Genomic DNA, 24,495 nt, shown 5'->3' with positions numbered 1-24,495 from the left:
TCAATACATACATTGATTGATTAGCCACCACTCATACGTTGCAAATGTTCACACTGAAGAACAAACAGAAGCAGGGATGTTGTGAGTCCAGTACCTGTGTGAGGCCTGGACTGGGCTGTGTCGCAGGGTGAGGCTGAGCAGCTTGCGGCTCCTCCACTCTGCCGTTCTTCACAGCCTCCACCGCGGTGGTGGTGGAGTCCATGCTGAGTTTAGGAGTGGAGCGGGGACTGGCCTGAGGACTGGTCTCATTGTTATTGTTCTGCTTCAAGAGGTGACTCTTCATCAAACTGGGAGCTCTGGGGAAAAAGAATCATGAAACTGAGCAAAGAACAAATTTGTTTGCTCAAATCCTTGCATGATATGGAATTTCTCTGCATGTGCCAGCAAACACTGGCTGTTATGTTCTAGAATGACGCACCAATTAAATATCTAATATATATGAATATTTTATTAGTGCAGGAAACTGTATATTTTATGATGATAGACTGCACAACATTGTCTTTACATAGACATAAACTGTAGCATATGAAACAGTCAAACTCAAGAACATAGGAATAATTAAGGTAATCAGAAAATGCTGGTGGTAGTATCAGTGTAAAACGTTGTGTTCAACCTCTGCTGTCATTTGTAACCTGCCTGATATTAACCTGCGTCTCGTGTTCAGAAACCTTCTGTCTTATTTTGACAGCCACGCTCAGCCAGCACTCCACCACTACCACCCTTCAACAGCACCCACTGCCTCGAGCAGTCAGTCACTCTGCCTTGCTCTGTCCTCCAACAATCTGCACCTATAGAACTGAATCTCTGGAGCATTGACTCTCAAATATATTTTGGTTTGCCAGCACTTCCTAGTCTGGCCTGCACTTTCACATTGTCAGCACCTTTTGAATAAATAAATTGTCCCTCTACCTGTGTTCAGCACATTCAGTCTGACCATTCCTTAAAATATAACAGAGGTTGATAATGTTAGTTAACTGCATTTTGGGTGAACTGTCAAGACAGATCACTAAAATTATGTAGGAGCAGTTTTATATGGACATTTTAGATAATTTTCTCTGCAATAACAATGAGTCATCACCAGATTCTCTTGGATCCAAAGTCAGAAATCTCTGGAGACAATAACTTTTTTCTTTTTTACAAACTTAGACAGAATAAAACATAAGTAGCTAAATAAGGAAAATGTGATTACATATGCTATTTGTATTTTTCATGCCATATTTACCAATGTGTTGTATGTCACTTGAATTTATTTGAAACAAGTCAGACAACATTCAGTTCCTTCGAAGCTCTTACTTTATTCCCTTCTTCTCTTTCTTCTCTGGTTTGTGTTTGGAGACCCTGCTCCTGGAGGCCAGGGAGATGTGGATGTACAGGACAGTCATAATAATGACAGGAAGGTAGAATGCGGCTATGGCCGTCCCAAACGTGACTGCAGGGTTAGAGAGGAACTGTGGAAACAAAGAAATGAAAGAAATGTCTCATCTATTCAGTCAATGAGTCATGTGACAGCAGTGCAATGCAGATAGGTCTGAAGCTTCACATCAAATATCAGAATAATGAAAACACATGATTGTTGGTTTGAGTTTTTCAGAAATTGTCTGTGTAATGAGAATGATGAGACTGGTTGAGGCTGACAAACAGGCGATAGTTCCTCAGGTAACCACTCCTTACATATAACATGGAGCTGCACAGATAGGTTCCACTACAGCTTCTCTCAAACTCCCAGTAATCCCCCTCCCTCCGCACACACTCCTGTGTGTTCTCTCCTGAGTTTCACTGCCCAGTCAGTGTCCCAACAACAGCAGAGACCACATCAGGTCCCTCTCCTGTCGTCCGAGAACAGAAATGCGTGGCTGCGGTGACACAGACTCACACACACACACTCTGAATATGAAACAAGATACTCCTTCACTTGGGTCAGACGAGATTAAGAAGAACTGGCCTCCTGATGACTTTGGTAAATGAAAACAGGGCCATTGAGTCTCTTCTCAGCATCCACCAGGAAGGTGTCAAAGGTCATAGACCAGGAATCAGGGACAGTTTGACCCCCTCCCCACATATACAACCATGGAGTGTGCTTGGAAGCAACACAAATGAGCTAGTATTAAAACTATGAGGTAGTATCACATTGTTAGTCATCAACACAATGTTTAAACTGAAAGCACTTTTAATTACTTACTTACTTGAAAAGAAATTAGCAAGGGAAGATTATTCATGTGTTTATATTTTGCTCATTTGTCCCTGATACCCCAAAAAATGTTGCTGCACTTTACCTGAATGTAACACTCTCCAGGGGGCACTGTTCGCTGTCCAACGATAAACTGCCAGAACAAGATGGCGGGAGCCCACAAGATGAACGACATAATCCACGCCGCTGCAATCATCAACCCTGCCATCTTAGTGGTCCTTCTTGCCGGATACGTGAGGGGTTTGGTCACGCAGAAGTAGCGATCAAAGCTGATGATCAATAAATTCATCACCGAGGCGTTTGACACAACATAGTCTAAAGCTAGCCACAAGTCACAGACCACAGGCCCAAGTGGCCAGTAGCCGACGATGATGTAGACCGTGTACAAGTTCATGCTGAAAACGCCGATGATTAGGTCAGCGCATGCTAATGAAAATAAGAAGTAGTTATTGACAGTTTGCAGGTGGCGGTTTACTTTGATGGACAGCATAACTAAAATATTTCCGGTGACTGTCACGAAGCTCAGAGACCCTGTCACCAAGGCGATAAAAAACATCTCCAGAGCTTTGTATGGACTTCCTGCCCCCAATCCATCGTCCACTTGAGAACAGGATGATGAATCATTGGTGGACACATTGCACGTGGTGTTGGAGAACAGGTCAGCTGATTGGTTGACCGATGACCCTGAGAGAAGGAGAGACAGAAGGATAGACTAAGGACATATGGGATGTACAATGGCAGTAATTTCATTCTAACTTTAAAATGACAGAAGATTGTATTTGCGGAAGACAGTCGGGTTATACCTCTTTTTTTCATTTTCTTGTTTACAGCATCCATGTTTTTCCCATATTCTGAATTCAAAGCATATGAACAGACCATAGTTTGAACGACTTCTCAACTACCTGGGAGGGGGTCCTTCCAACGAGCATGTGAGCGTTTTTTAGCCAGTTGACTTGAGTTTACCTCTGCAAATGCTTCTAAACAAATATATGAGAAGAAAGCCTGACTGCGAGGTCACTGGTCTGAATCCAGTTTGGAAACCTGAGTGTTTCATAGTCCTCTCTCCTCATCAAAACTGCTGTGCTTCACAATATGTCTCATACTTTAACAGTGTGATTAGAACCCACTGGTGACTGGTGACTTTCCTTCAAATACACTTCATGGTAGATAACATAGACAAGTTGGTGGACACATTGGGTTAATATTGCAGACACTATGTCTAGGTACTTCAAGGTGAGGCAGCTTTATTTGTACAGCACATTTCTTTTCAAAAAATGGCATCAAGGCAAAATGTGAAGAGATGGAAGAAGGTAGAAAGAAGAAATGTATGAAAAAGAAGGAAAAGTGAAGCTAAGAAATTAATTATCTGATTTAACAAAAGGCAGTGGAAACAGAAAAAGGTTTAGCCTTGATTTCAAAGAAGTTCTGTGAGTTTGTGAATGTTGCGTCTCCAGTTAGTTTTGCCACTGGAGACAGAAGACTTTCCCAGCACGATCTGAAAGGTCACGTATACAACTGCTCATAACCCAACATAAACATTTAAATTGATTTCTCTGATACAGACATCCAGTTTAAAAATCTTGAACTTTACTTTCCTGGTCTGTGTGAGGACATATTTACGTGGCGAGGGGGCACTGGCCACATTGTGACTGTACTAGTCGCATGAAAATACTAACAATAAATATGATGATTTGTTAACAATAAAAAAGGAATAACTTTAATGTACATCTTACCAAATAAGAAATTGGGAATGGATGTTGGGAATATAATTGGTCCCCCTGTGTAAATTGTGGCCCCTCAATGGCTCAATTTGGGAAAGATCTTAGATCCGCCTCTGAAACAGAACATTTCTTCCATTTTATGAACTGAAGATAAACACATGGACAAGGTTTTCCTGCTGAGGCCTTTCACTCTTGATAGTTTGCTGATTTGGATGTTTAATTGTGGTCTTTAACTTTATAGACTGAAGCTGGGCACTGACTTTTAAATCTTTCTTTTTCTGTCTTCCAGATCAGTGAGTTGTTTAATCAAATATAATCCTGGCACACTAGCTGATATGAGGAGCTCTTCCACTGCAGGCCTTTGCTGATACTTTGCCAGTTTGTTTGTCTCAGTCACTGTCGGTGGAGGTTTTTGTTCTGTTGTGTAGCAGTGGGAGCAGTTAGGTGGTGAATATAAAAAAAATTGTAAATCCTGTGAATCTGTTTTAATTATAATGTCTTTATATTAATCAAGCAGCTTCTAATTCATGACTCATGGCCCCTCGTCATTTTAATAGTATGAATGTTGGCAATTGTATATCTTTGTGTAGTATTTGATTGGGAACACTCTCCAGGAGGAACCTGCTCATATGAATACACATGAATATTATAATATAAGTCATGCAATGCTCAAATCTCTCTAACAAATTAACACATAGTGATCAAATCTATTTGTGTGCGCTTTCATGGCCGGCACCACTTCAAAGCACTTTGCATATACTGCCAATTAATGCATACCCCCCCAACAAATCTGTGCTGTGGATTCCATTCAGTCTGTGGTCGAAATTCAGCGTATGGTTCTTTTTAACAAGATGCTGAGTCAACACAGTCATATTCATATTCAAAGTCAATTAAGAGGGAGAGACTGGCTGCCTCTGATAACATTCACTGGGTGAATTTAGTGACAAAACAAATGCTGCAGAAGCGGGAGGCCAGGTGATGAAGAGGAATAGTTGAGCTTCATTCTTTAAACATTAAAGCACAACTCCAGGTATAGTAATGACATCAGTATAGAGACTTGAAGAGTCCCATATGAGGATATGTAACCTGTGAGAGAGTCGCCTGCCAAATCACTGCTTTCTCTTAAAACTCTGGTGTCATAAAACAGCCAATTTGTCCACATGTAGTTATGAAGAAATATTTTGATTGCACCAAACCAGGCTCTGCTTTTAAAGAGAACCCTCTATTAAGAAACAGTTTCCATTATAATTACTGTGTTGCACTTTCACTGCTTCATATTTGTTGGCACGGAGGTTAAAACTGCCATTAAATGTACAAAGCCAGTGTTTTTAAGTGGAGATAAAGGCTAAATAAAAGCTTTAAAATCTGCACAAAGGGATCTTGTAATTATGCAGAGACAAGTAAAGATTAAAGGCGGAGACTTAAATGGAGGCAGAATGACAAAAAAAAATTAGATTGACTACAAAGACCGGGCTTGGCGATGCCTGTCTCTGTAAGTTTGCTGAAAACTTCTCTAGCTTTTCATATTGTGCACAAATTAGTAAACCAGGACTCATTGGATTAACTTAAGATATTTTGCAGGACACCTTTAGTTAAATAAATGGTCTGTATTTTAATAGATCTTTTCTAGTCCACTCAAATCGCTCAACAGTAGTTATTTTCCATTCACACACACATTCATACTGTGCATCTATAAGGGGAAACTCAGGGTTTAGCCCAAGAACCACTGACCTTCTGGTCAGAGGAGGATGACCGCTCTACGCCCTTAGCCAAAGCTGCTGATTAGCGTATTTTAATCTTCAGTTCAAACATTCTGTTTTTTCAAACCCACTGTCTGCAGGATCAGGAGAGGGCCACTCACATTGGGCATTGGGATGAGTTCACATTCCAACTCAAGGCAAGTGTTCATGCTGCCAGTGGAAACCCACACAGATATGAGTCATGCAAACTCAGGAGCAAATTGCTATCATGCAACAGCAATAACCTCTGCGTCACTATACCGCCTATTGGAAATCATTGTAGCTGAAGTTCAGGTATAGGGTCACTTTTTCTAATATTAATAATGCCTTCCTGCTCCCATGCCCTTTTGTTCTCATTCGCACAAAATCTCCGAACTTCCAATTCTCAGTGTTTTCAGTCATGTTTCTGCAACAAACCAAAATCCCACCAATAACTGCTGCTGACAAAAAAACAGATGGACAAACTCCCACTTGCAATAGGGATGGGAAAAGAGTCAATCGCCTTCAAATTGATTATACTTCAAATTGTTAATATCTTATCCGAACTGAACATCCTTTTCTTGAGTTTTTAAAGTATTGCACAATCCTTTCTCTAGTGTTAATTTACAACGTACTGCACAATCCCTTTTCTAGTGTTTATAATCTTGTATTTAATTTTGTTTGCCATTTTTTATATTTACGCTTGCACAAAACACACCAACGCAAAGTCCTTGTATTTTTTTTGGTGGGTTTACTCTGTTTGAATCTCTTCAGTCTAGAATACCCACCAATCCTTATAAACTTCTGCAACAGGCACTGAAATCAACTGATGTTGTCTGAAGACACACTCAAAGAGAGAGGCCACTTGTCAAAGAGAAAAAAGAACATCATCTATTTCCTTCAACTTCAAATGTCTCCCTTGTGCACTCCTGAACCAGAGGAGTTCATGAGAAACAAAGCAGGAGACACTGATCGTGATCCAGTGCACCTCAAAAAATTTGTATTACTTCCAAACAGCCTATAAGAGAGGCCGAACCCGGTGCCAAGGGCTTGTGTTTTCAGATAACTTTGGCATGTTGGTAAAGTCGCCAGTTACTTATCTTGATATTGGCCCCTCTTTTAGGAAAGGAAATCGGGATCAGGGTTAAACCTTTTTAAATTTCTCCTAAAACAGTGACTGTCCATTTTGAATACAGCTTTGGTTCCTAAAGTAAATTTCCCTTTTGTTTTACCCCATTGACATTTTACAAAAACCTCAGAAAAGACTGAGGTTAGTGTTGTTCCGACATGGTACAGTACTTTGTTCTCGACTGCAATCGCTGCACGGGTGTTTATGTTAAAGGATCCGATTTGTAACCAACATGAGCCGGTGTGGTAAATGTTTCCATGGTAGCAGCGACATCACTTTTACACTTAGGTCCTCGACACTTGTAGTAACTCAACATTGGATGGTTACAATATTCTTGCTGATAAGTATATTACTCTATTCAGGAAACTAATGGGTTTTTACCAATGGAACCATGCTATTCCATTTGGCTACTCTCACATCAGCTTGTCAGTTTTACATGTGGTTTCCTGGCCTTTACATCGCTCTCACTGAGTTGACAGACGTTCCATTTATCAATTTGGCTTTTTTCATGTGAATATATTGACGTCCTACCATTACGACCATAAGATTGCCAGTAAATTTGACTCATCTCACCTCACTTCAGTGGCCTCCTGCTGTTTCCATTAGCATCACCACGTAATGATTCTGCCTTCACTTCACTGTTACCTCCTACTGTTTCCATCACACTACACACTACAAGTTGGCCTAATGACTTTCATGTCGTCTTCAACAGCACTCCAGCCATTTTCAGCTGTATCTCCAACCTGCCCCTCCATCACCTCCAACTGAGAATTAACCATAACCACTGCAGTGTTCTCGAGGCATCTTACATGGTTGTCCATAGTTTTTAGTGTCAAAAATACAAATCTGCTTCTCACAAAATAAAAGTCGAATCCCTGTCCTGGCACCTTTTCTGTCATCTCTCCCTTTAGCAGTCACACTAGAAATTAATTTCTTTACATTCTGAAATGACACATCGATCAGTTGTTCATTCATCCACCGTGTTTTGCATTTCAGAAGAACGCCTTGTTTTTGTTAACAAGTCTACATGAAAAAAGCAAAATGATCGAAAAGCAATAGATAATACTTCATTTTTAAAACACCCTGAATCCTATATGTTATTTTAATCTTTTGACAATGGCTGTGTGAGAAATAAACACATCTATTATTACAGTTCTCCTCCGATAAAGTATTTGAAGCAGTGTAAAAACATTGATTGTACTGCTGATGCAGTTAAGGGCTTTGTACAGGTATCCATTGTTCTCCTCTTGCTGCAGAAAGGTCATACAGCAAGTTCAATGTTTTGATAGCAGCTCTGTTCAACAAAATCACACCATAAAGAATAATGAAAGGGTGAAAACATTTTTCTTTTAATGCAATTTTATGGAAATATCCAACAGGGCTGTGCTTTGGCTCCGATCCTCTTTGTTTTAATTAACTCAGCTCAGGGTATGAGGAAAAAGATTATGGGGTCAGATGAGACACAAATCTTAATTCCAAACACTATGGCTACATCCAAACTCCTGCATTTTAGTTTTGAAACACATCAGTGCTGCCACGTTTACGCCTGCTTTCCAAACTACTCCAGCCCTGAAGCAGAGAACTGCTGTGCAGGGATCATTGACACAGTCACGCCCTGTATTCGCCTTCTGATTTGTTATGAGTCTTCATTAGAATACCAGCGATGAATTTCAGGAATAACTTCACCTCATCACTTATCCTGGAAAAGAAACCCCTTATTCTATTTTTCCCGTTGTGTTTTCTCGTATGTATTTTCAGTTCCTAAGCAACCAACTGCAGAGTGGACAGTCTACTTCCTGTGGACACCAGCATTCCAAGTGTACCTGAATGGTCACTTGATACGTTTTCATGTGTGGATGGGGAATACTAATGACACAGAGCTATAATTCTTGTGTGGATTGAGATTGTATAAGTTACAAAACATTATTTTAAAAGGAAATGATATTGAATTACTATAGATGTTACCTATGTCTAGTGAGCACCATATACGGCTCATCGCCTGATGAATACTAACACTATAATAAAGTATGGTGGAGGCAGCGTCATTCTATGGGGGCTCATGTAGAAAACCTGCTCAGGGTGAGCGTGAACTGAGACTGGAGCGACCATTAGCTACGAGGCCCCAAGTCCAGACTTGAACTTCATATGTGGATGGATCTGAATTTACAGACTCAATCTGAAGGAGCTTGAGAGGATCTGTCACGAAGAATGAGATGAACTCCCCAAATCATTTAGAGACTCAAGCCCTGAGAGGAAGAAAGACTTGAAGAAATTTGCTAAAATTTCTCCCCCAAATTATTTTAAATTATTCAATGATGGATAATGCATGAAAATGGTAATTTTACTGTATTTAAATATGCTTTTGCAATCTTATCAACCACTTGAAGAGCTTCACACGCATATACAGTAAGTTGCCTTCACCCATTCACAGACACATTTGTACAGCGCTTCTGTACACAGGACTTTTTCACTTAAACACCGTTGGCACTGCTGTCAAGGACATTATGGGGTTTATATCTTGCCCAATGCAGACAAGAGGAGCCAGGGATCAAACCACCGACGTAGTCAGTGGACGAATCTCTGTCGCTCTGAAGCATGATGGCATATTTATCACACACACACACACACACACAGTTCAGAAGATGCTCGCCCCACCAACCATGTGTTTAAACATGTATGTGTATCCTGCATGTGCGAGGAGCGTCACTCTGCATCCGTCACAATGGTACACGCTTTTATTTTAAATCTTAAACACTACAACTACAGAGCTGCTGGATCATCAGTAATTCATGTAACAAACCGAATAAATTAAATCTACTCTGACTAAAATGTCTTGATTTTCCAGGGAAAAGAACATATGAGTTCACCTCACGTTTAACCATCTCCTCAGGATGAACAGGACAGCCTCCTGTCAGTCCGCTATACATATGTGGCACAAACTAATCACCTACTACTTATTTACACATAAGCATTAAGTTATAGTTAGACAGTTAAAGCAGGCATATCACATAAAACATCTGAAAATAAGATTAAGTGGGATAGGTCAGCTCTTTATATGTTATTTGTCAATGTTTTTCAAGTATAGTCTAAACACTATAATGCAATTATGTCCTGTTAGGATTTATCTATAACTGTATTTCATTATAAAAGACATACTACATATAACAGTTATCAGCCATGTGAAATTTTGTTCTGTTCTTTTCCTTTCTACCCCTTTAATAACCCAACTCCTTTAGTGTCACTGCTTGTGCTTCATTTGCAGACGTAACAGTGCTCCAAACAAATAGCCTCTCTCAGAGACCATATTATAAAAATTATGGACCATTAAGAACATTTGCAATAAACACGTCACGCTCCTGCCGGTGACCTGCAGGTCTAATAACGACGGGACGCAGATAAGAGGCGCTCACTGCTGACGGATGAAAAGGAGCCGGACGAGATGTTCTGCAAGCTGCAATTAGACATAATCATCATGGTTAGAATAGTAATTAAGCCAATTGTCCATGTGCAGCCACAGACAATAAACACTACGCATGCAACACATGCATATTTCACAGATTGATATATTGACTGCAGGGATCAGGATGGTGTTTCTCTGAATAGAACAGGACGTCCATTAATCACTCTCCATCTGGTCTCAAACCGACCTCGAAATAATTTTCTTAGTTTGTTATTTGGTTAACTGGCAGAAAATACCTAAATGAATTCTTAAAAACTGTGTGGAGTTAACGGCTTAAATATTACACGAAAAAATGAATGCAAAACAAACAATCTTCAATAGAACATTAGTATAAAAAGGAAAAGTGCACATATATTGGTGTAAGAGAGAAATACAGAGTGAATAATATATACTATAAATAAAGTATGAAACTAAGAATCTAAAAGAGCTCATTTTCATTGCAAATCAAATGTTTAAACTGCCGAGCATTTCTAATTCTCTTTCCTGCATGAACAAGAAAAAAGGAATCTAATGCATTTTCATTCCACAAGATAACCTGCTGCTAATGGAGCTCAGGTTCATGTGGACGCTGAGTGTGAAGAGGACACCAGTACTCAGAGCAGCTGTTGTAATCTGACTTCTGTCACATCTGGCTGGACGACAACTGTGTTAGAAAGATGTGGTTACATTTTTTAGGAATTCAAATCTTAAATGCATGTTAATTCTGTTTGAACTTAGTAACATTGGGTCCGTGCTAAAATCCACACAGAGCCACATACATTTCCCATGTATCATTGATGGAGCTAATTCCGCGTCGGCTACAGTCCTTGTCATTGATGTAATACTGTCATGATAACATCATGGTATGGACAGGTGTGTCATGACCTGCTTGATCTTTAAACATCGAAACGTGGCCAGTGGTTGAAGTGCTGCCAAAATGAAAACTGAACCAAAATCAGGCTTTACAGTGAACAGTTATACAGTCGGTGATCTCCCGGTGATGCCAAACTGATCCACCTGTCCATCATCAACAAGAATGTTTACTTAAACTCCTCCACTTGGGGCAGCAACTCAACCCCAACCTGGAGAGAGCAACTGACTTTCATCCCGACCGCTTCACACTCGGCTGCACACCGCCCCAGTGAGCACTGGAGGTCATGGTCTGTTGAGCCCTACAGAAGCACATAATTCTGTGGTTTACCATACCAGAGATTCTCTTTCACCCAGGCTGTGCATTAATACTACAAACAGGTAGAGACGGTAAATAAAATCAAGAAGAGTTAAATTTATGTGTTCAAGGTTTATAACCCTAAAGTCTCTCCTGCGAACATTACAGTCAATTAGCGCATAATGAAGAGATGTTTACATGATTATGAACCTTTGCTTGTGACGTACATATGTATTTGTTTAATGGTTATGTCCCATCAAATGTTCTCACTGTTCAAGAAACAATATTCTTGTCATCCATAGAAGACACAGTCTAATATATCTGTCCTCTCCTCTGATTCTTTCCAAAAATAAAAAGATCAGGACACACCCCTGCCGACAGAAGAACTGCCTTAGATCTTGTCTGAAATATACAACACAGGCAGATGAGAAGCACGTTACCATTGATTTCATCACCATCGTCTCACACACTCGTCTATACATGAACAACATCACAGAAACAAGACTCGAGCCAGCGCACTGTTGCAACATTTATATCTCTCTAACATTAACACACACACACACTAGCAGCCAACATTCTACTGAAATATTCATCTAAAATAGAGATTATATTAAATTATACAACTGTAGATGTTCCAATTTCACTTCTTTCACCTCCTGCAGCTGTGGATCTGAAGGGAAAATTGGAGTTTATGCCAAATAACAGAATGACCTCTGAATACTAGGATGCATTTAAATACTATGCTACCCTATCATTTTTTGATATCTTACAGGGGCAAGGTTTGTCTTCGTTTGGATGTACTGTATTTTCAGAAAATGCTCCATGCTCTGTTTCCTCTCCCTGCATCTTTTTCTTGTCTTTATTCCCGATCTCCCCCCCAGAGGAGGAAGAGGTGAGCAGTGAGGTCACCTTCCTCTTTACACCTCAATGCTGAAAGCAAAGTATTCATCTTAAATTTTAAAAAGAAGGCTCAAAATGAAGAAGAGATCCAAAATGCTCCCCAGGGAGGAACGCTGGTCCAGCAATTTTCTAGCAAACAAGCCCCTGTGGGGCCACTATTGTTTTTTTTTTTCTCTCTCAGAAATGTGGACTAGAGCAAATCCACATAAAACCCACAGGGTCCCAATGCACAGCCCACAGTTTCACCCTAATTATTGGCCCAATGGGTCTGTTGTGTGCAGGCGTAACTATGGTTGAGAAAGACCACTGGTGTAAACAGAGCTTGTTCTTCCAGAACAAGAGAACACATGTTATTGCTTCCTACCAAGAGACCAAAAGTGCACTGATAAAATGAATAGCTAAATAAAATTAGATAGAAAGTCTTCATTTGCGTGGCTGCATTATAACAGTATAGCTGTGGTTATTTTTGTAGCTTTGGTCATTTGTTGTGGCCCTGAATTCACCAAAGTAACGTCAGTGAGAAATAGCAGTAAATTTGACTCCTCATCATAAGGAAATAAGCCAACTGGAGCAGAGCGAGTCATAACAATACTAGGTCAGTTTTACAGACTGAATGATAAATATATACACTGTGTGAGTATATACTGAGAAAGAAGTGTTACAGAAGCATGTAGGAGTTGTGCAGTGTGCCAGTGGGATTACAATGATCAGCTCTGAGCCGTCTCTTGTTTGCAGCGGGGACGGACAGGTTGACAGATAAGTTCAGACAGGGGTCTCCATGGACTGATGTTCACGGATGACACGTTGATCTCTACTGCGGAGCAGGTTGATGGGAGCCTTGGCAAGACGGAAGCGTGAAAGTGACTGAGATGGAAGGAGTCGAGGTGGCGAAGGTGGACGAGTTGGGTGCCAACTTGTGGAAGGAAAGGGGGAGTAGGAGAGTGCAGGCAGGGTGGGGGAGTGGGGGTAGAGAGGAGTGTTTTGTGACACAGGAATAAGAGATTGTAGTGACACCTGTGCTGATGAAAAGAAAGAAGGTGGAGGTGGCCGAGTTCAGGATGCTGAGGATGAGGCAAGAAGGTGGAAGGACTATATAATATATATCTCTTTAAAGTTTCCCAGTTTGTACATGGGAGAGATGCAAGTGAGGACATCATGGGGTATGATTCAATACCCCTGCATTGAGTTCATGTTTGCGTCACCAGTCAGGGGAAAAGACACAAGCTGTTTATAGAGAAATGTGAGTGTCCTTCCATTTCTGCTCTGACCAGAAACTGTAGCTGCCATTGTTGTTTCTGGCACGTGCTCATCACACAAACCAACAATAGTTATGAGCGAAGTTGGCTCAAATTTGCACTTTGGTATGTGTTCGCTAAAAATGCAACATTTCCGCATTAGTGTGGATGGGTAATTTTAGCTCCATCCTTCGCTCGTTATTATAACTCTGGAGTATAAATTTGTGGTGATGCTGTTTCAATGGTGGACAAAGGTCTCTGGTATCCTCTCTCCTCAGGAGCTATAGGAAGAGGAGTGAGGAACATGGATAGATAAAGAAAAGGGTGCTGGGTTGTTACCATGGATGTGATAAAGGTAACGGAGATGCCCAAGTGTCAAGAAGCAAAAAAACTACCAGAGGGAAAAGCCAGAAGGCAGAAATGGCAGAAAATCAAACCGTGTTGAGCAGCAGACACTTTTGGGATTGGAACATGACTGAGCTTGCTAAAAGTTTATTTCAGGGAGTGATAAAAAAAAAAAAATTGATTAGAGATTTGCAGCACTTTTTCATGTTCAAAAAAGTGCAATATCTACAGGATTTTAATGTGTGCAGTGAAGGGTGCAAAAATGTGGAAGAGTAAATAAATTAATTTAAACTGATTTATTATTGGGAGCGCTGCAGCAGAGGGAACTGTAATTACAAGTGTGGGTGTAGCAGGTGGAAAATTAAATCCAGAGAGGCATCATCACGACTATAGAAACAGATTGAACAGTGTGGAGCTGTTGACCTCTAGTTGCACGATGGAGCAGTGTTTTTAATGACTGGGTCCTTGTTTTAATATTTGAACATGCACATAAACAGGGTGATGCAATCCTGAGGCCAAATGGTTTCACACTACTCCTCAAATCCACCAGTGGCAGTAATGTACCAAGAGATGCAGATTCATATCATCATGATACATGAGAAACTTGCAATGGTAAAGAAATTGAATAAAATAAATCTGGATTCACCAAAATTGTTCCCTGACCTGTTCTACAACATTCCACTGAAACAATTTCCAGACATGACCTTCAATCTAGTTTACCTGCGGTTCGCCTTTCACACATGCACAAAGTGGGAGGTTCTGCGGTGCATGTCTGAAAGCAGCTCGTGGAAATCCACTCAGACAATTGTGTAATAATTTGTTTAAAAGCATAAAAACCAACCAACAAAATAAATTGGCACTTGGCAGAGGTAAAGAAAAAAAAGAATCTGTGGGACAAAGCCTTCCATGCACGTACACCCAAACAGAAAATGCTAACTTTATTGTATTGTCATAATGATGTAATTTTTACCATATGATGTTTAATCATTGATTAATCTAAATAAGCTCTAGATCACAGCTCTAATATTAGTTTAAATCTGGTCTCTTTCAGTGAAGCGAGTTGCTTCTCTGGCTCAGTCTCACACACAGCACATGTATTAACTGCGACAGAATAGAGACATCAGAGGAGAGAGAACACACCCTCTCATACATGTTATCAAACAGGATCAGACTCCCGCTGCTCTGATGATCGGTGGTGATGAGCACACTGTACATCACACTGTACGACCTGAGCGTTACAGGCCCAGTGCACGAGAGGATTAAACAGATTTTAAAAATGTGGGAGAACAAAGACATAATTTATAACAATATATTTGAATACTTTTTTATAAATGAATCATCAAAATACACACACTAGAAGATTTGACCTGAACATAATACCACACACCTGGGATCTCACAGAAAATATGACTTCAGAAGAAAAGCTGAAAACTTGATAAACAACAAATTTAGAAAAAAGCAACGGAGGTGGTGGAAGCTTTTGCAGCGAAATGTATTGTTGTTCTTAGTTGCAGTTAAACAACGACGCAACATCTGGTTGGTGACTCTTCCCGGTCAGCTTGCTCTCATTGGCAATTTCAGTTTTGCTCAGTAATTCGTCAGAGCCGAATATCGCATATAACAAACATATGTAATATTTATGATTTGAGATTGGTGAGACTCAAACACAATCAGTAGCATTAAGATTATTTAGTATTTTTTGTATGTTTAATTACATGTTTTGGATTTCTACACAAACCTGTCTCTCTAATATTATTATTTCTATGTGGAGTGTAAGATTAGCTTTGTGAGCCTCATAGGGAGCACTCGACTCCTCTGACATCCATAATCCCTGAAAGCTTCTGCTGCAGCGACCAGTGCAGGCTTGGTAACATGAGGGGTATTTTAGCCGTCAGGGCAGTGTTACACACAGATCCGGGGTTTCAGCTCAGTGATGATGGGTTACGACAATCCCAAAAGGAGGAAGTAAAAATAAACCAGAATTGAGTTAGAAACAAACTGAGGAGGCGATGTTGCTTCCTCCGCTGCCACCACTGATAATATTATATGAATAAAGAGGCAGTAAAAGCACGGGAATATTTCTACGTCTTCACACAGACGTGGATCCACCTGTGCTGCAGTTGGACAAGAAACTCCATTAACAACATCAAGAGCACATGAGCTGAAGAGATTTTGACGGATTTATTTTTATTTGAAGACTGTCAACATTTCTCTTGTGTGTACGGGGCCCTCACAATGTGAGAGCAGTGGGTGGCAGTGTGGATAATACGCCGCCCACATAAAGCAATCTCTGCTTTGTATAGTCTCACACAAAAGTTCAAAAAACATTATTAGAATAACAAATAGAGAATATACAACATAGGAGGAAGCAGCTCAATTAAAATTAAAGTTGCGACCAGCGGGTTTCAGGCTCTAAAGCTCTGACACTCACAACACCAATGCAATTATATTATTTCCATTATGATGTGTATATGTACATTAATATTTAATATATATATGATTTATTTCACTGCAAACTGCAATCGAAGCCATTTCCGATGCTCCTTTCAGTATCTCTACAAGAAACCAGGCTTATCATACCATGGCAGGCTGGTTTGTCTGATGCTTTAACAAGAGAGATGTTTTTGCTGGTTATTCCTTCTTTGTCAATGTTTAAAAGAATTTTTTAAAGGGGTGAGTTTAATATCTCTGAGTTGTGTCAATTTTCAGCTGGGATTTCAATTGAGAAATATTTTTGTTATCTTGCAGTTGCTCCATTCACAGGGATAAGTAGGTTATATTCGAATATTTTGACTTTTAACGTGACAGCATATATTCCTGAGCTTTAAGATGTTGGACCGAGGTCAGAGGGAGTTTGATAAAATTTGATGCTGCGATCAGGAACCTGCTCCCTCCGCATCCACCTCTTCTAACTCTCCTCCTCACTCCGTTTGTCTCTCCATCTGCACACACTCCACTCTCTCCTCCCTTTCGCTTCATCTCTTCATCTCTTTTACCTCTGGCAAAGGCAAAGCTACTGGTTCGTTCATGTTCCACTTTGAATTTTAAAAGTATGTGTGTGCGTGCATGCGTGTGTGTGTGATAGAAAGAGGGAGGGAGAGAGGGACTGACAGAGGGGGAGAAAGAGTTTACACCCCCCAAGCACATCATAGCATTGCCAATCCATACTTCACAGTGCATAGCCAGCAGCGCTCTCTCTGCGCGTGTGTGTGCGCACAGCAACATTAGGTATTCTATTTGACACAGTCACACACAGTAATGGAGCCTCTCTACCTCTCGACAAGCATTCTTTCACCAGCTCCAGATAACTTACTTAATACCTTTTTTTTCTCTCTCTCTCTCTCTCACCAAAATATTTTGTATTGTGGCCCAATTACACCCCCACTCCCTGAGTTTAAGTGCAGCCACTACACACACACACACACACACACACACACACACACAGACACACACACACAAGGGCATAATCCCCAAATACAATGGCTGGATTTCCCTCAAGTCAAAGCAACATCTTTGATGCTGTTTAAAATGTGCTTCATCTGTCTCAAACATTAGAATCTACACCGACTTCCATTCACATCTATTGCAAAACAAAACAAAGAGCCAACGGCCACGAAGAGAAAATCCATCCAATAGTTGTTGAGATGTTTGAGACTGCACCAAAGCGGTGGAACAAGCACGGATAAAATATATTTGTTTAAACAGCAAGTAGTTGAGTTAAAATGAGAGAGCCCAATTTTAAGTTGGCTGCAAATCTTTTTTTCTATATATAAAATTTTTTGTAGGTACAGTGATAGTGACACTGGAGACTTCCTGCCAGTCATGTTCCCAACACAACTCTCTGCTGTTGTTGTAATCGACCGTGGTCACACATCTCGCTGGCCCACCTCCCTCTGGAGGGAACAGCCTGTCTAAAGTTGGGGTGGGAATCTCTAGGTGCCTCACAATTTTTTAATCACTGTGTGACTTCTAGAGGTGTGCATCTTCAATAGCCTCATGAAAACATGAATCATTTATGTTCTGTCTCTGCATTGATGTCCATGTCCGCTTCGCGATAGACCTAAGAATCGAGAAATTTCTCCCCCAAGTCTCCCACTGCAAGTGTATGTTTGTGATAATCATAGATGCACTGTATGAATGTGTGTGAATTGGTGATGGCAATAAACTGTACAGTAAAGCGTAATCAAGTCTAGTAAAACGCTTCATACGTGCAGAAAATGTATCGTATTTTAACAGACCTGATCTTCATATGGCTATTTATGATGTGATTTAAGGAAATCGGTTGCATTCCCTTATTTTTTCTCAGGTGTGGACAAAGGTTCAAGCCACTTCACATTTTAGAAGTTTAAATACACCAAAACAAGACTAAATAACTAGAAAGAATACTCTGATCATGATATCAGCATCATTGATTTGCCAATTTAACAAAAGGTGTATTTGTTGAAACTTAGAGACATTTCCACCAGCCACCACAAGCTCATCCTCGAGTCCCGCATGTGAACAGATTCAGCAGTTCACCCCCACATTAAGCCGGTTTCATCCCTCTGACTGTTCTACTCCCCCCCGAATCTGGAGCTTCTCCATAACAGCCTCCAGAGTGTGTAAATCCTTAAAACTCCAGCTTGGTGTTTCCTTGGATAAACGGAGCTTTTCCAAATGATGGCATAAGCCAGCCCAGTGGGTTATGATCTGTGAGCCAAAACAGCTAAAAAAGACAGGGCTGTTCTCATTAACATTGAAGTTTGATGTTTATTTTGTTAGATGATGTTGTGATTACATAACAACCCACCTGAAAATGAGTTGTGATTACTATTCGCTCCAGTGTCCATGGTCAGTTGTGATAACAGAAAACTCCTGTGTCCTGGTGGATTCAGTTTTATTAAAACACAGTAACAGAGTAGGGATGTGTGTAGAGTATATCACAAGAAACACAGATTATGTCTTTTACATGTTGATCCCATCAAACTGAACAGCTGTTGTCACTGATCAGTATTTATTCTGATTTGTAAAACGTCCTTTACCAGAATTAATAATTGTTTTCAGCCAGCTGTTTGTTCACTGCTCCAGATGTTGGCTGAAACGCTTGTTTTCTTTGCCAACTGAAACGACAAAGAAGAGATCTGGACATATCCTTGGACGTGTGTCTCTATAGCTGTGGCTTCAGAGGCTGCGGTTGACGACCAATTGCGTCACAGCGGCGCCACTGGGCCGTCCCATTCTGAAGGTTTTTTCAAATGCATCCTTCCATCCCCGAGAAACTAAGGCTCCAATGGGTGGATCCATCCCAGGATTCATTGCTCTTCAGTAACTAACAGTTTTTCAAAGAGGTAATGGTCATGACAAGCAATGAGAGACGTCCATTGCTTGAGTTTCACACTTCAACTCAACCGAACAGTACAGATTTAAAAAAAAACAGACATTAGATCTTTCTTGTCGTGTTCAAAGTCACCTGTGTTGATAGGTTAACAGCAAATGGGGTGAGCTTCGATCTAGCCTTCGGTCTCTGTGGCCCATGAAGGAGGTGGTCTTTGAGGGCTGGATGGACTTAATCTTCCAAAGGATACAGCCCCTGATTTGAGACACCGCTTATAAAAATGCTAATGTTGGCGAAAATAGTTTTAACATGATAACAGCATTTTTGAAATTGAACACATATCTCTCTGAAATATGATAAATTATTCGTATGAAACATGGAAATGTGGGGGGGGGGGGGGAGGGGCTTGTCGCTGAGATAAGACTGTCAAATAAATCCTCGGTTCAAACGCTGACTGTCGATGTATCTGCAGTATTTGAGAATTAGTACTATTCATATTTCTGAAGCCAATTCTGCCCTTTTTTTACATCTAAATACACATAGATATAGTATTTTAAATTTAATGATGGTTAAATGAATTAGAAAAGATATGAGCAATGCTGGCACAATCAGCTCTAATCCTATAGCAGACTAGCTGTCACTTCTTGCTGTGAACAGTTGGAATAAATCCTCATCTGCCTCTCGTCAAACCCCTACCTCTTAATTCCTCTATCTGCCCCCTGCATCCAACACAGTCTCTCCAACTTCATACGCGTCTGTGCCCGTGTGGATGCCAGCTCACAGGGAACGTGCCAGTAATAACATCTGGGGCTGACATGTTCACTCTCAGACACTTACGAGGCCAGAGAACATACATGTAAACGTGACAACTGGGCCATTACACAATTGCAGCAAATCTACAGGTTGTATATGATGATACCGGCACTGTAAAGGCGTCATTACAATGTGCTATTGTTTCTATACACAGCTCTCGTCTGCCCCAGCACCAGAAGATGAAAACACAATAATTCCTTCAAATTAATTAGAGGAAAGAAATGTGGGTCAGAGCCATCAGCTCTCTTCCCTCCATTTTACTCTTCTCTTTCTAATACAGGAAGCAGGCAAGGCATTTCAACAAGGATTGTAACTAATATTTAATTTCACCTCTTCACATTTTAATTTGCAATCTAATTTCTTTGATGAATCAATCTATAAAACCTTTGGAGAATAATGAAAAATACCAGTCATAAACTCTGACTCTCAAAGGCAACATCTTCACATATCTTGTTTTGTCTGAGCAACATTTCAAATATAAATTTAGTTCAAAACAATAAAATGATCAAAAGTGACAACAAAAGACAGCAAGTTCAATAGTAAGTTAAGCCAAGCGTCAAAACGTGTCCATTCATCTTTCTTGCCAAACCACATGTATAGTGTCTTCGCCCTGCTGCTTGTCCCTGCTCCAATATGTCACAGGGATGTCTCTGAACTCACACAGCTGGGCCACACAAGACACGCTGGAGTTATGACAGCATTTTCTTACTGTCTCACCTCTAGTGACCATCTGAGAACCTGGACGTGCCTTTTGGAGTCCATAATATCCATAATGTGTTGCAGGCCTTTGTGAATGATGTATGCTGTGACATGCTGAATTCATGTTTTTTTTAAAAACCCAGCTCTCCTGAGGAGAACCATGCTTCAGTAAAAGCAAAGAAGAGCGTGTTCTGTCCCTCCTGGGGACATGATGGAACCCCCCCGAGGGACCATCACATAATAAACAACGTTGTCGATTGGCCCACTCCTGCATCCCACAAAACAGCTTCAGTGATTATTGATGTTTGCCAACTTCTATGGGCACTTCAACCGGAACCACAATGCAAATGCTGCCCCCTGTGGTGTGAGCAGGCTCATGGTGCACCTCTGCCTCTTTCTCTTCCAGTCCTGACCACGTTTGCCAGTTGGTGGACAGGGTTGACTTCTCCAATGCGTGGTGGAGGCAATGCTCTCATACTGGTCATTATGGATGAACATCAAAAACATCATCCATGTACCTCATCCTCCCATTGAGAGGAATTACAACAGTAGGTGCAGTTATCCGTCAAGAAAGTGGTGATCGTGTTGACTGGTAGAGTCCTCATGGATCTTAAGTGGCAATGATGTCACTACAGCAGTGGGAGGCAGTGGTGCACTAAACCAAACGTTGTTGAGAAGAGGAAGACGCCAGTCTCATTGTCATCAGCTTTCACATGTGAACGGTGTGGAAAATATGTAAGCCCTGCTGCTTTGTTTGGAAACAATGAAATGACTGAAATGGTTGTTCAAATAAAATGGTCCTGTGCAACTTCCAAGTACCATGATACATACTGTTCCTGTCTGAGCTTCAAACTATACCATGGCCATTCAACCCAGCCTTCATCAGTATATGCTGCTCTATTCATTTAAAACTAAAAAAACTCACTCTGCTGAGGATCCAAACCGTGGTTCATCAGATCCAGACCGAGACCACCTATTAGGTTCGGACCAAATTTTGGTCTGTTGGTCTGGACTATGGTCCAAGGCAGCTTTCAGACCTGTGCCCCTCTGTGCATGTATTGTTTCTATCATGAGCAGGAAAGACTGAATGGCTGCTGCTGAAATAAATACAAATTTGCATGTGCTCCCTGTGCCGAGGCGGCTGTTGACGGACAAGCTGGTGCAGTCAAATTTCAATTCCTGTCAATTTAAAGATTGTGCACCATCAAAAAACATGATAGCATCACTCCTACCAAAATAAAACATAATGAAAAACAATAATTAAAAAATATAAATTGTGTACATAATGAAGTGCTGTAAATGGAGGGGAAAAGAAAACCTCATAGTGACATTACCTCGCCCCTATAGCATCTCTTTTATTTTAGAGACATGCCTACTACAGTAGATATACGCTTAAATACACAAACACACATTTAACCTCCTACATGCTTATGCATATAATCATGTACACACACCCACATCCAAAACTCTTTATTCACACTGAAGCATATAGATCCACAAACAGACAAACAAACACGCCTTTGCACCGCAGGGATCTTTTCTCCGCAGAAGCATTGGATGGAAATAGGATAGAATTAGGAGAGCAGAAGGAAGAGAGGAGACATGTAAGAGGTGAACGAGGGAGGCGAGGAGCCACTGATGGAGGGGAGGAGACGAGGGAGGAATCAGAGGGAAAAAAAGGAGAAGAGGGGATGTTACATCAACCCCCTGATGTTTTATCCAGAACTCAGAGCTGTCAATCATTGGATTACAGAAACTTGCAGCCCTTTTCCTTCCGGGAGAAAAAGGCATCTTTTGAGTATAACAAAGTAATAACTCCTTCACCTGACTCGCTGTGTTGTACATGTCATTTGTATGTGTCACCAGGGGAAGTCTTGCCAAGACCCACATGATAAATACCTTTGACTAGACGCTATCATAAATACGATGACACAGAAGCACCGGGCGAACAGAAACACTGCAACCCAATTCGCACTAAATCAAAACAACCAATTGAAACAACCCCAGAGACACTTGTGGACTTTGTGCCGTTAATGATAGTATTGATTACTGGACTGCACTACATCGTCGGGTGTGTCTAATATTGTGCATATTCTCCAGGAGGCTAAATATAAATGAGTAAAAAGTATCTTACAGCTTAATACAAACACGTCCATTAAATGCAGCATCAAAAACAAATAAAGTCGAACTGAGTTGTCTCTCTGAAGTAACAGTCAACAAAAACAACAGCTCTCTCCTCTTTAGGTCTGTGATACACACAAACACACACACACACACACACACACACACAACACGTCAATCAGCCGCACTGAGCTGCACAGTGCAAATGCATTTACACCTAAAAACCTGTATATATGCATTTATTCACTCTGGACTAATGTCTTTCGCTTTCTTTTTTAATTTCAGACCTTCTTACTGGTAAAGACATGAAAAGAGGAGGGAAAAAGACGAGATGAGGGAGAGAAGAAGTGTTGAGAAAAGTAAAAGATGAGTGCAGCAGAGAGGGGAAGGAGAAGAGGAGGTAATTATTCAGGCTTTTTAATCTCCCCAAAACCTAATTCTGTTGCTCCTCTCTCTCCCTCTGTTTCGTTATCACCTCCTCCTCCACCTCCTGCCTTTCCTGCCCTTTTTCTTCTTGTCATTGCCCTGAGCTGCAAAAAATAACTTCCACCATTCACATACAAAAAAAAAGGGATGTTGATATTTTTGGATTGTGTCAGATTATATTTGACCTGTTGGGATGAGGAGGATTCAATCACACAGCCATTAGTTTTAAGGGCTGTATATTAATATATAATAATCAAACCACACACAGTCCTTCAGTTATTCAAAAGAATACCACAATGCTGTTTCTTCTCTGTCAGTAATAGTAGAAATATTATGTTTGCCACATTATTTGATAAATGCAGACACATTCATTTTCTACATTCATTAAATTCAGCATATGTTGGTTATTCCAACACAGAAATGCACCAGTGTTATTAGAACTTCCATTTGAATTTATAATCTGTTCGAATCCCACCTGCCCCACTTCCATGCATGTCTTTATGGTCAAAGCTTAAATGGAGAACTTCATGATTTGAGTCGTTCACTCACCGCTGAAGTTCCAGAGGGGCTCGACCCCCTCAGCTCCGGTACTGTCGTTACTCATGGTGCATGGCGGAGCAGCAGCAGCAGCAGCAGCCGACCTGAGTCCCCGGTCCTCTCTCCTCCACTTGTCCTCCTCCAACTTTTTCCACCAGTATCCCTTTATTTCTCTACGCGCTCATCCGCTCCTCATCACTGCTGATCCCTCTCTCATCCCGCCTCTGTCTTCTCTGTGATTAGAACCAGTTTGTTGGGGTCGGTGATGAATGTGTCTCAGGAGCAAACGCTAGAAATCAGAACAACAGATCAACTCGTCCCTTTTCACTTCTTCGACATTGACCGACTCTCCCGGAATCGTGTGCGCGGCCGCTGCGCTCTTGCCGCACGTTTCCAGACGCTCCAGAGCTGCGCGCTCCACTGCGATAGAGCCATGGAGCGAGCGCGCGCGCACACACACACACACACACACACACACACTTAGAGAGAGAGAGAGAGAGAAACACTTGTGATGTCATTTTCCCTCCGCCAATCCTAGTTGAATAAAATCTTTGTTTTGGGTTGATTCTCATGTGTTAGGTCGTGTTATTAATTACAATATATACAAGATGTGCAATAGAAGTGCAATGTTACTTTTTTCATTTGCAGTATTACCTATTAATGTGCAGTATTACCTATTAATGTGCAGTATTATCTATTAATGTGCAGTATTACCGTTCATGTGCAACATGTGTCATATTGT

The 24,495-nt window shown here is 40.9% G+C and overlaps 1 protein-coding gene across 1 annotated transcript in view; it reads right to left on the bottom strand.

Moving 5' to 3' along the window:
- The window catches only part of chrm4a (cholinergic receptor, muscarinic 4a), a 40,246-nt gene extending 16,042 nt beyond the window's left edge, over positions 1-24,204 (bottom strand). The window contains exons 1-4 of the mRNA XM_020102250.2: positions 23,766-24,204; positions 2,274-2,872; positions 1,294-1,448; positions 95-296 (exon numbers count right to left, since the gene is read on the bottom strand). Coding sequence (XP_019957809.2) covers positions 95-296; positions 1,294-1,448; positions 2,274-2,872; positions 23,766-23,820 — 1,011 coding nt within the window. The 5' untranslated portion in view covers positions 23,821-24,204. The remainder of the gene's footprint in view (positions 1-94; positions 297-1,293; positions 1,449-2,273; positions 2,873-23,765) is intronic.
- Positions 24,205-24,495: the final 291 nt, after the last annotated feature.

The sequence above is a fragment of the Paralichthys olivaceus genome, chromosome 24 (assembly GCF_024713975.1).
Source record: "Paralichthys olivaceus isolate ysfri-2021 chromosome 24, ASM2471397v2, whole genome shotgun sequence".
Lineage (NCBI taxonomy): Eukaryota > Metazoa > Chordata > Actinopteri > Pleuronectiformes > Paralichthyidae > Paralichthys > Paralichthys olivaceus.
Note: the sequence above shows the minus strand (reverse complement) of the source record. Positions and strands in the feature narration are given on the sequence as shown.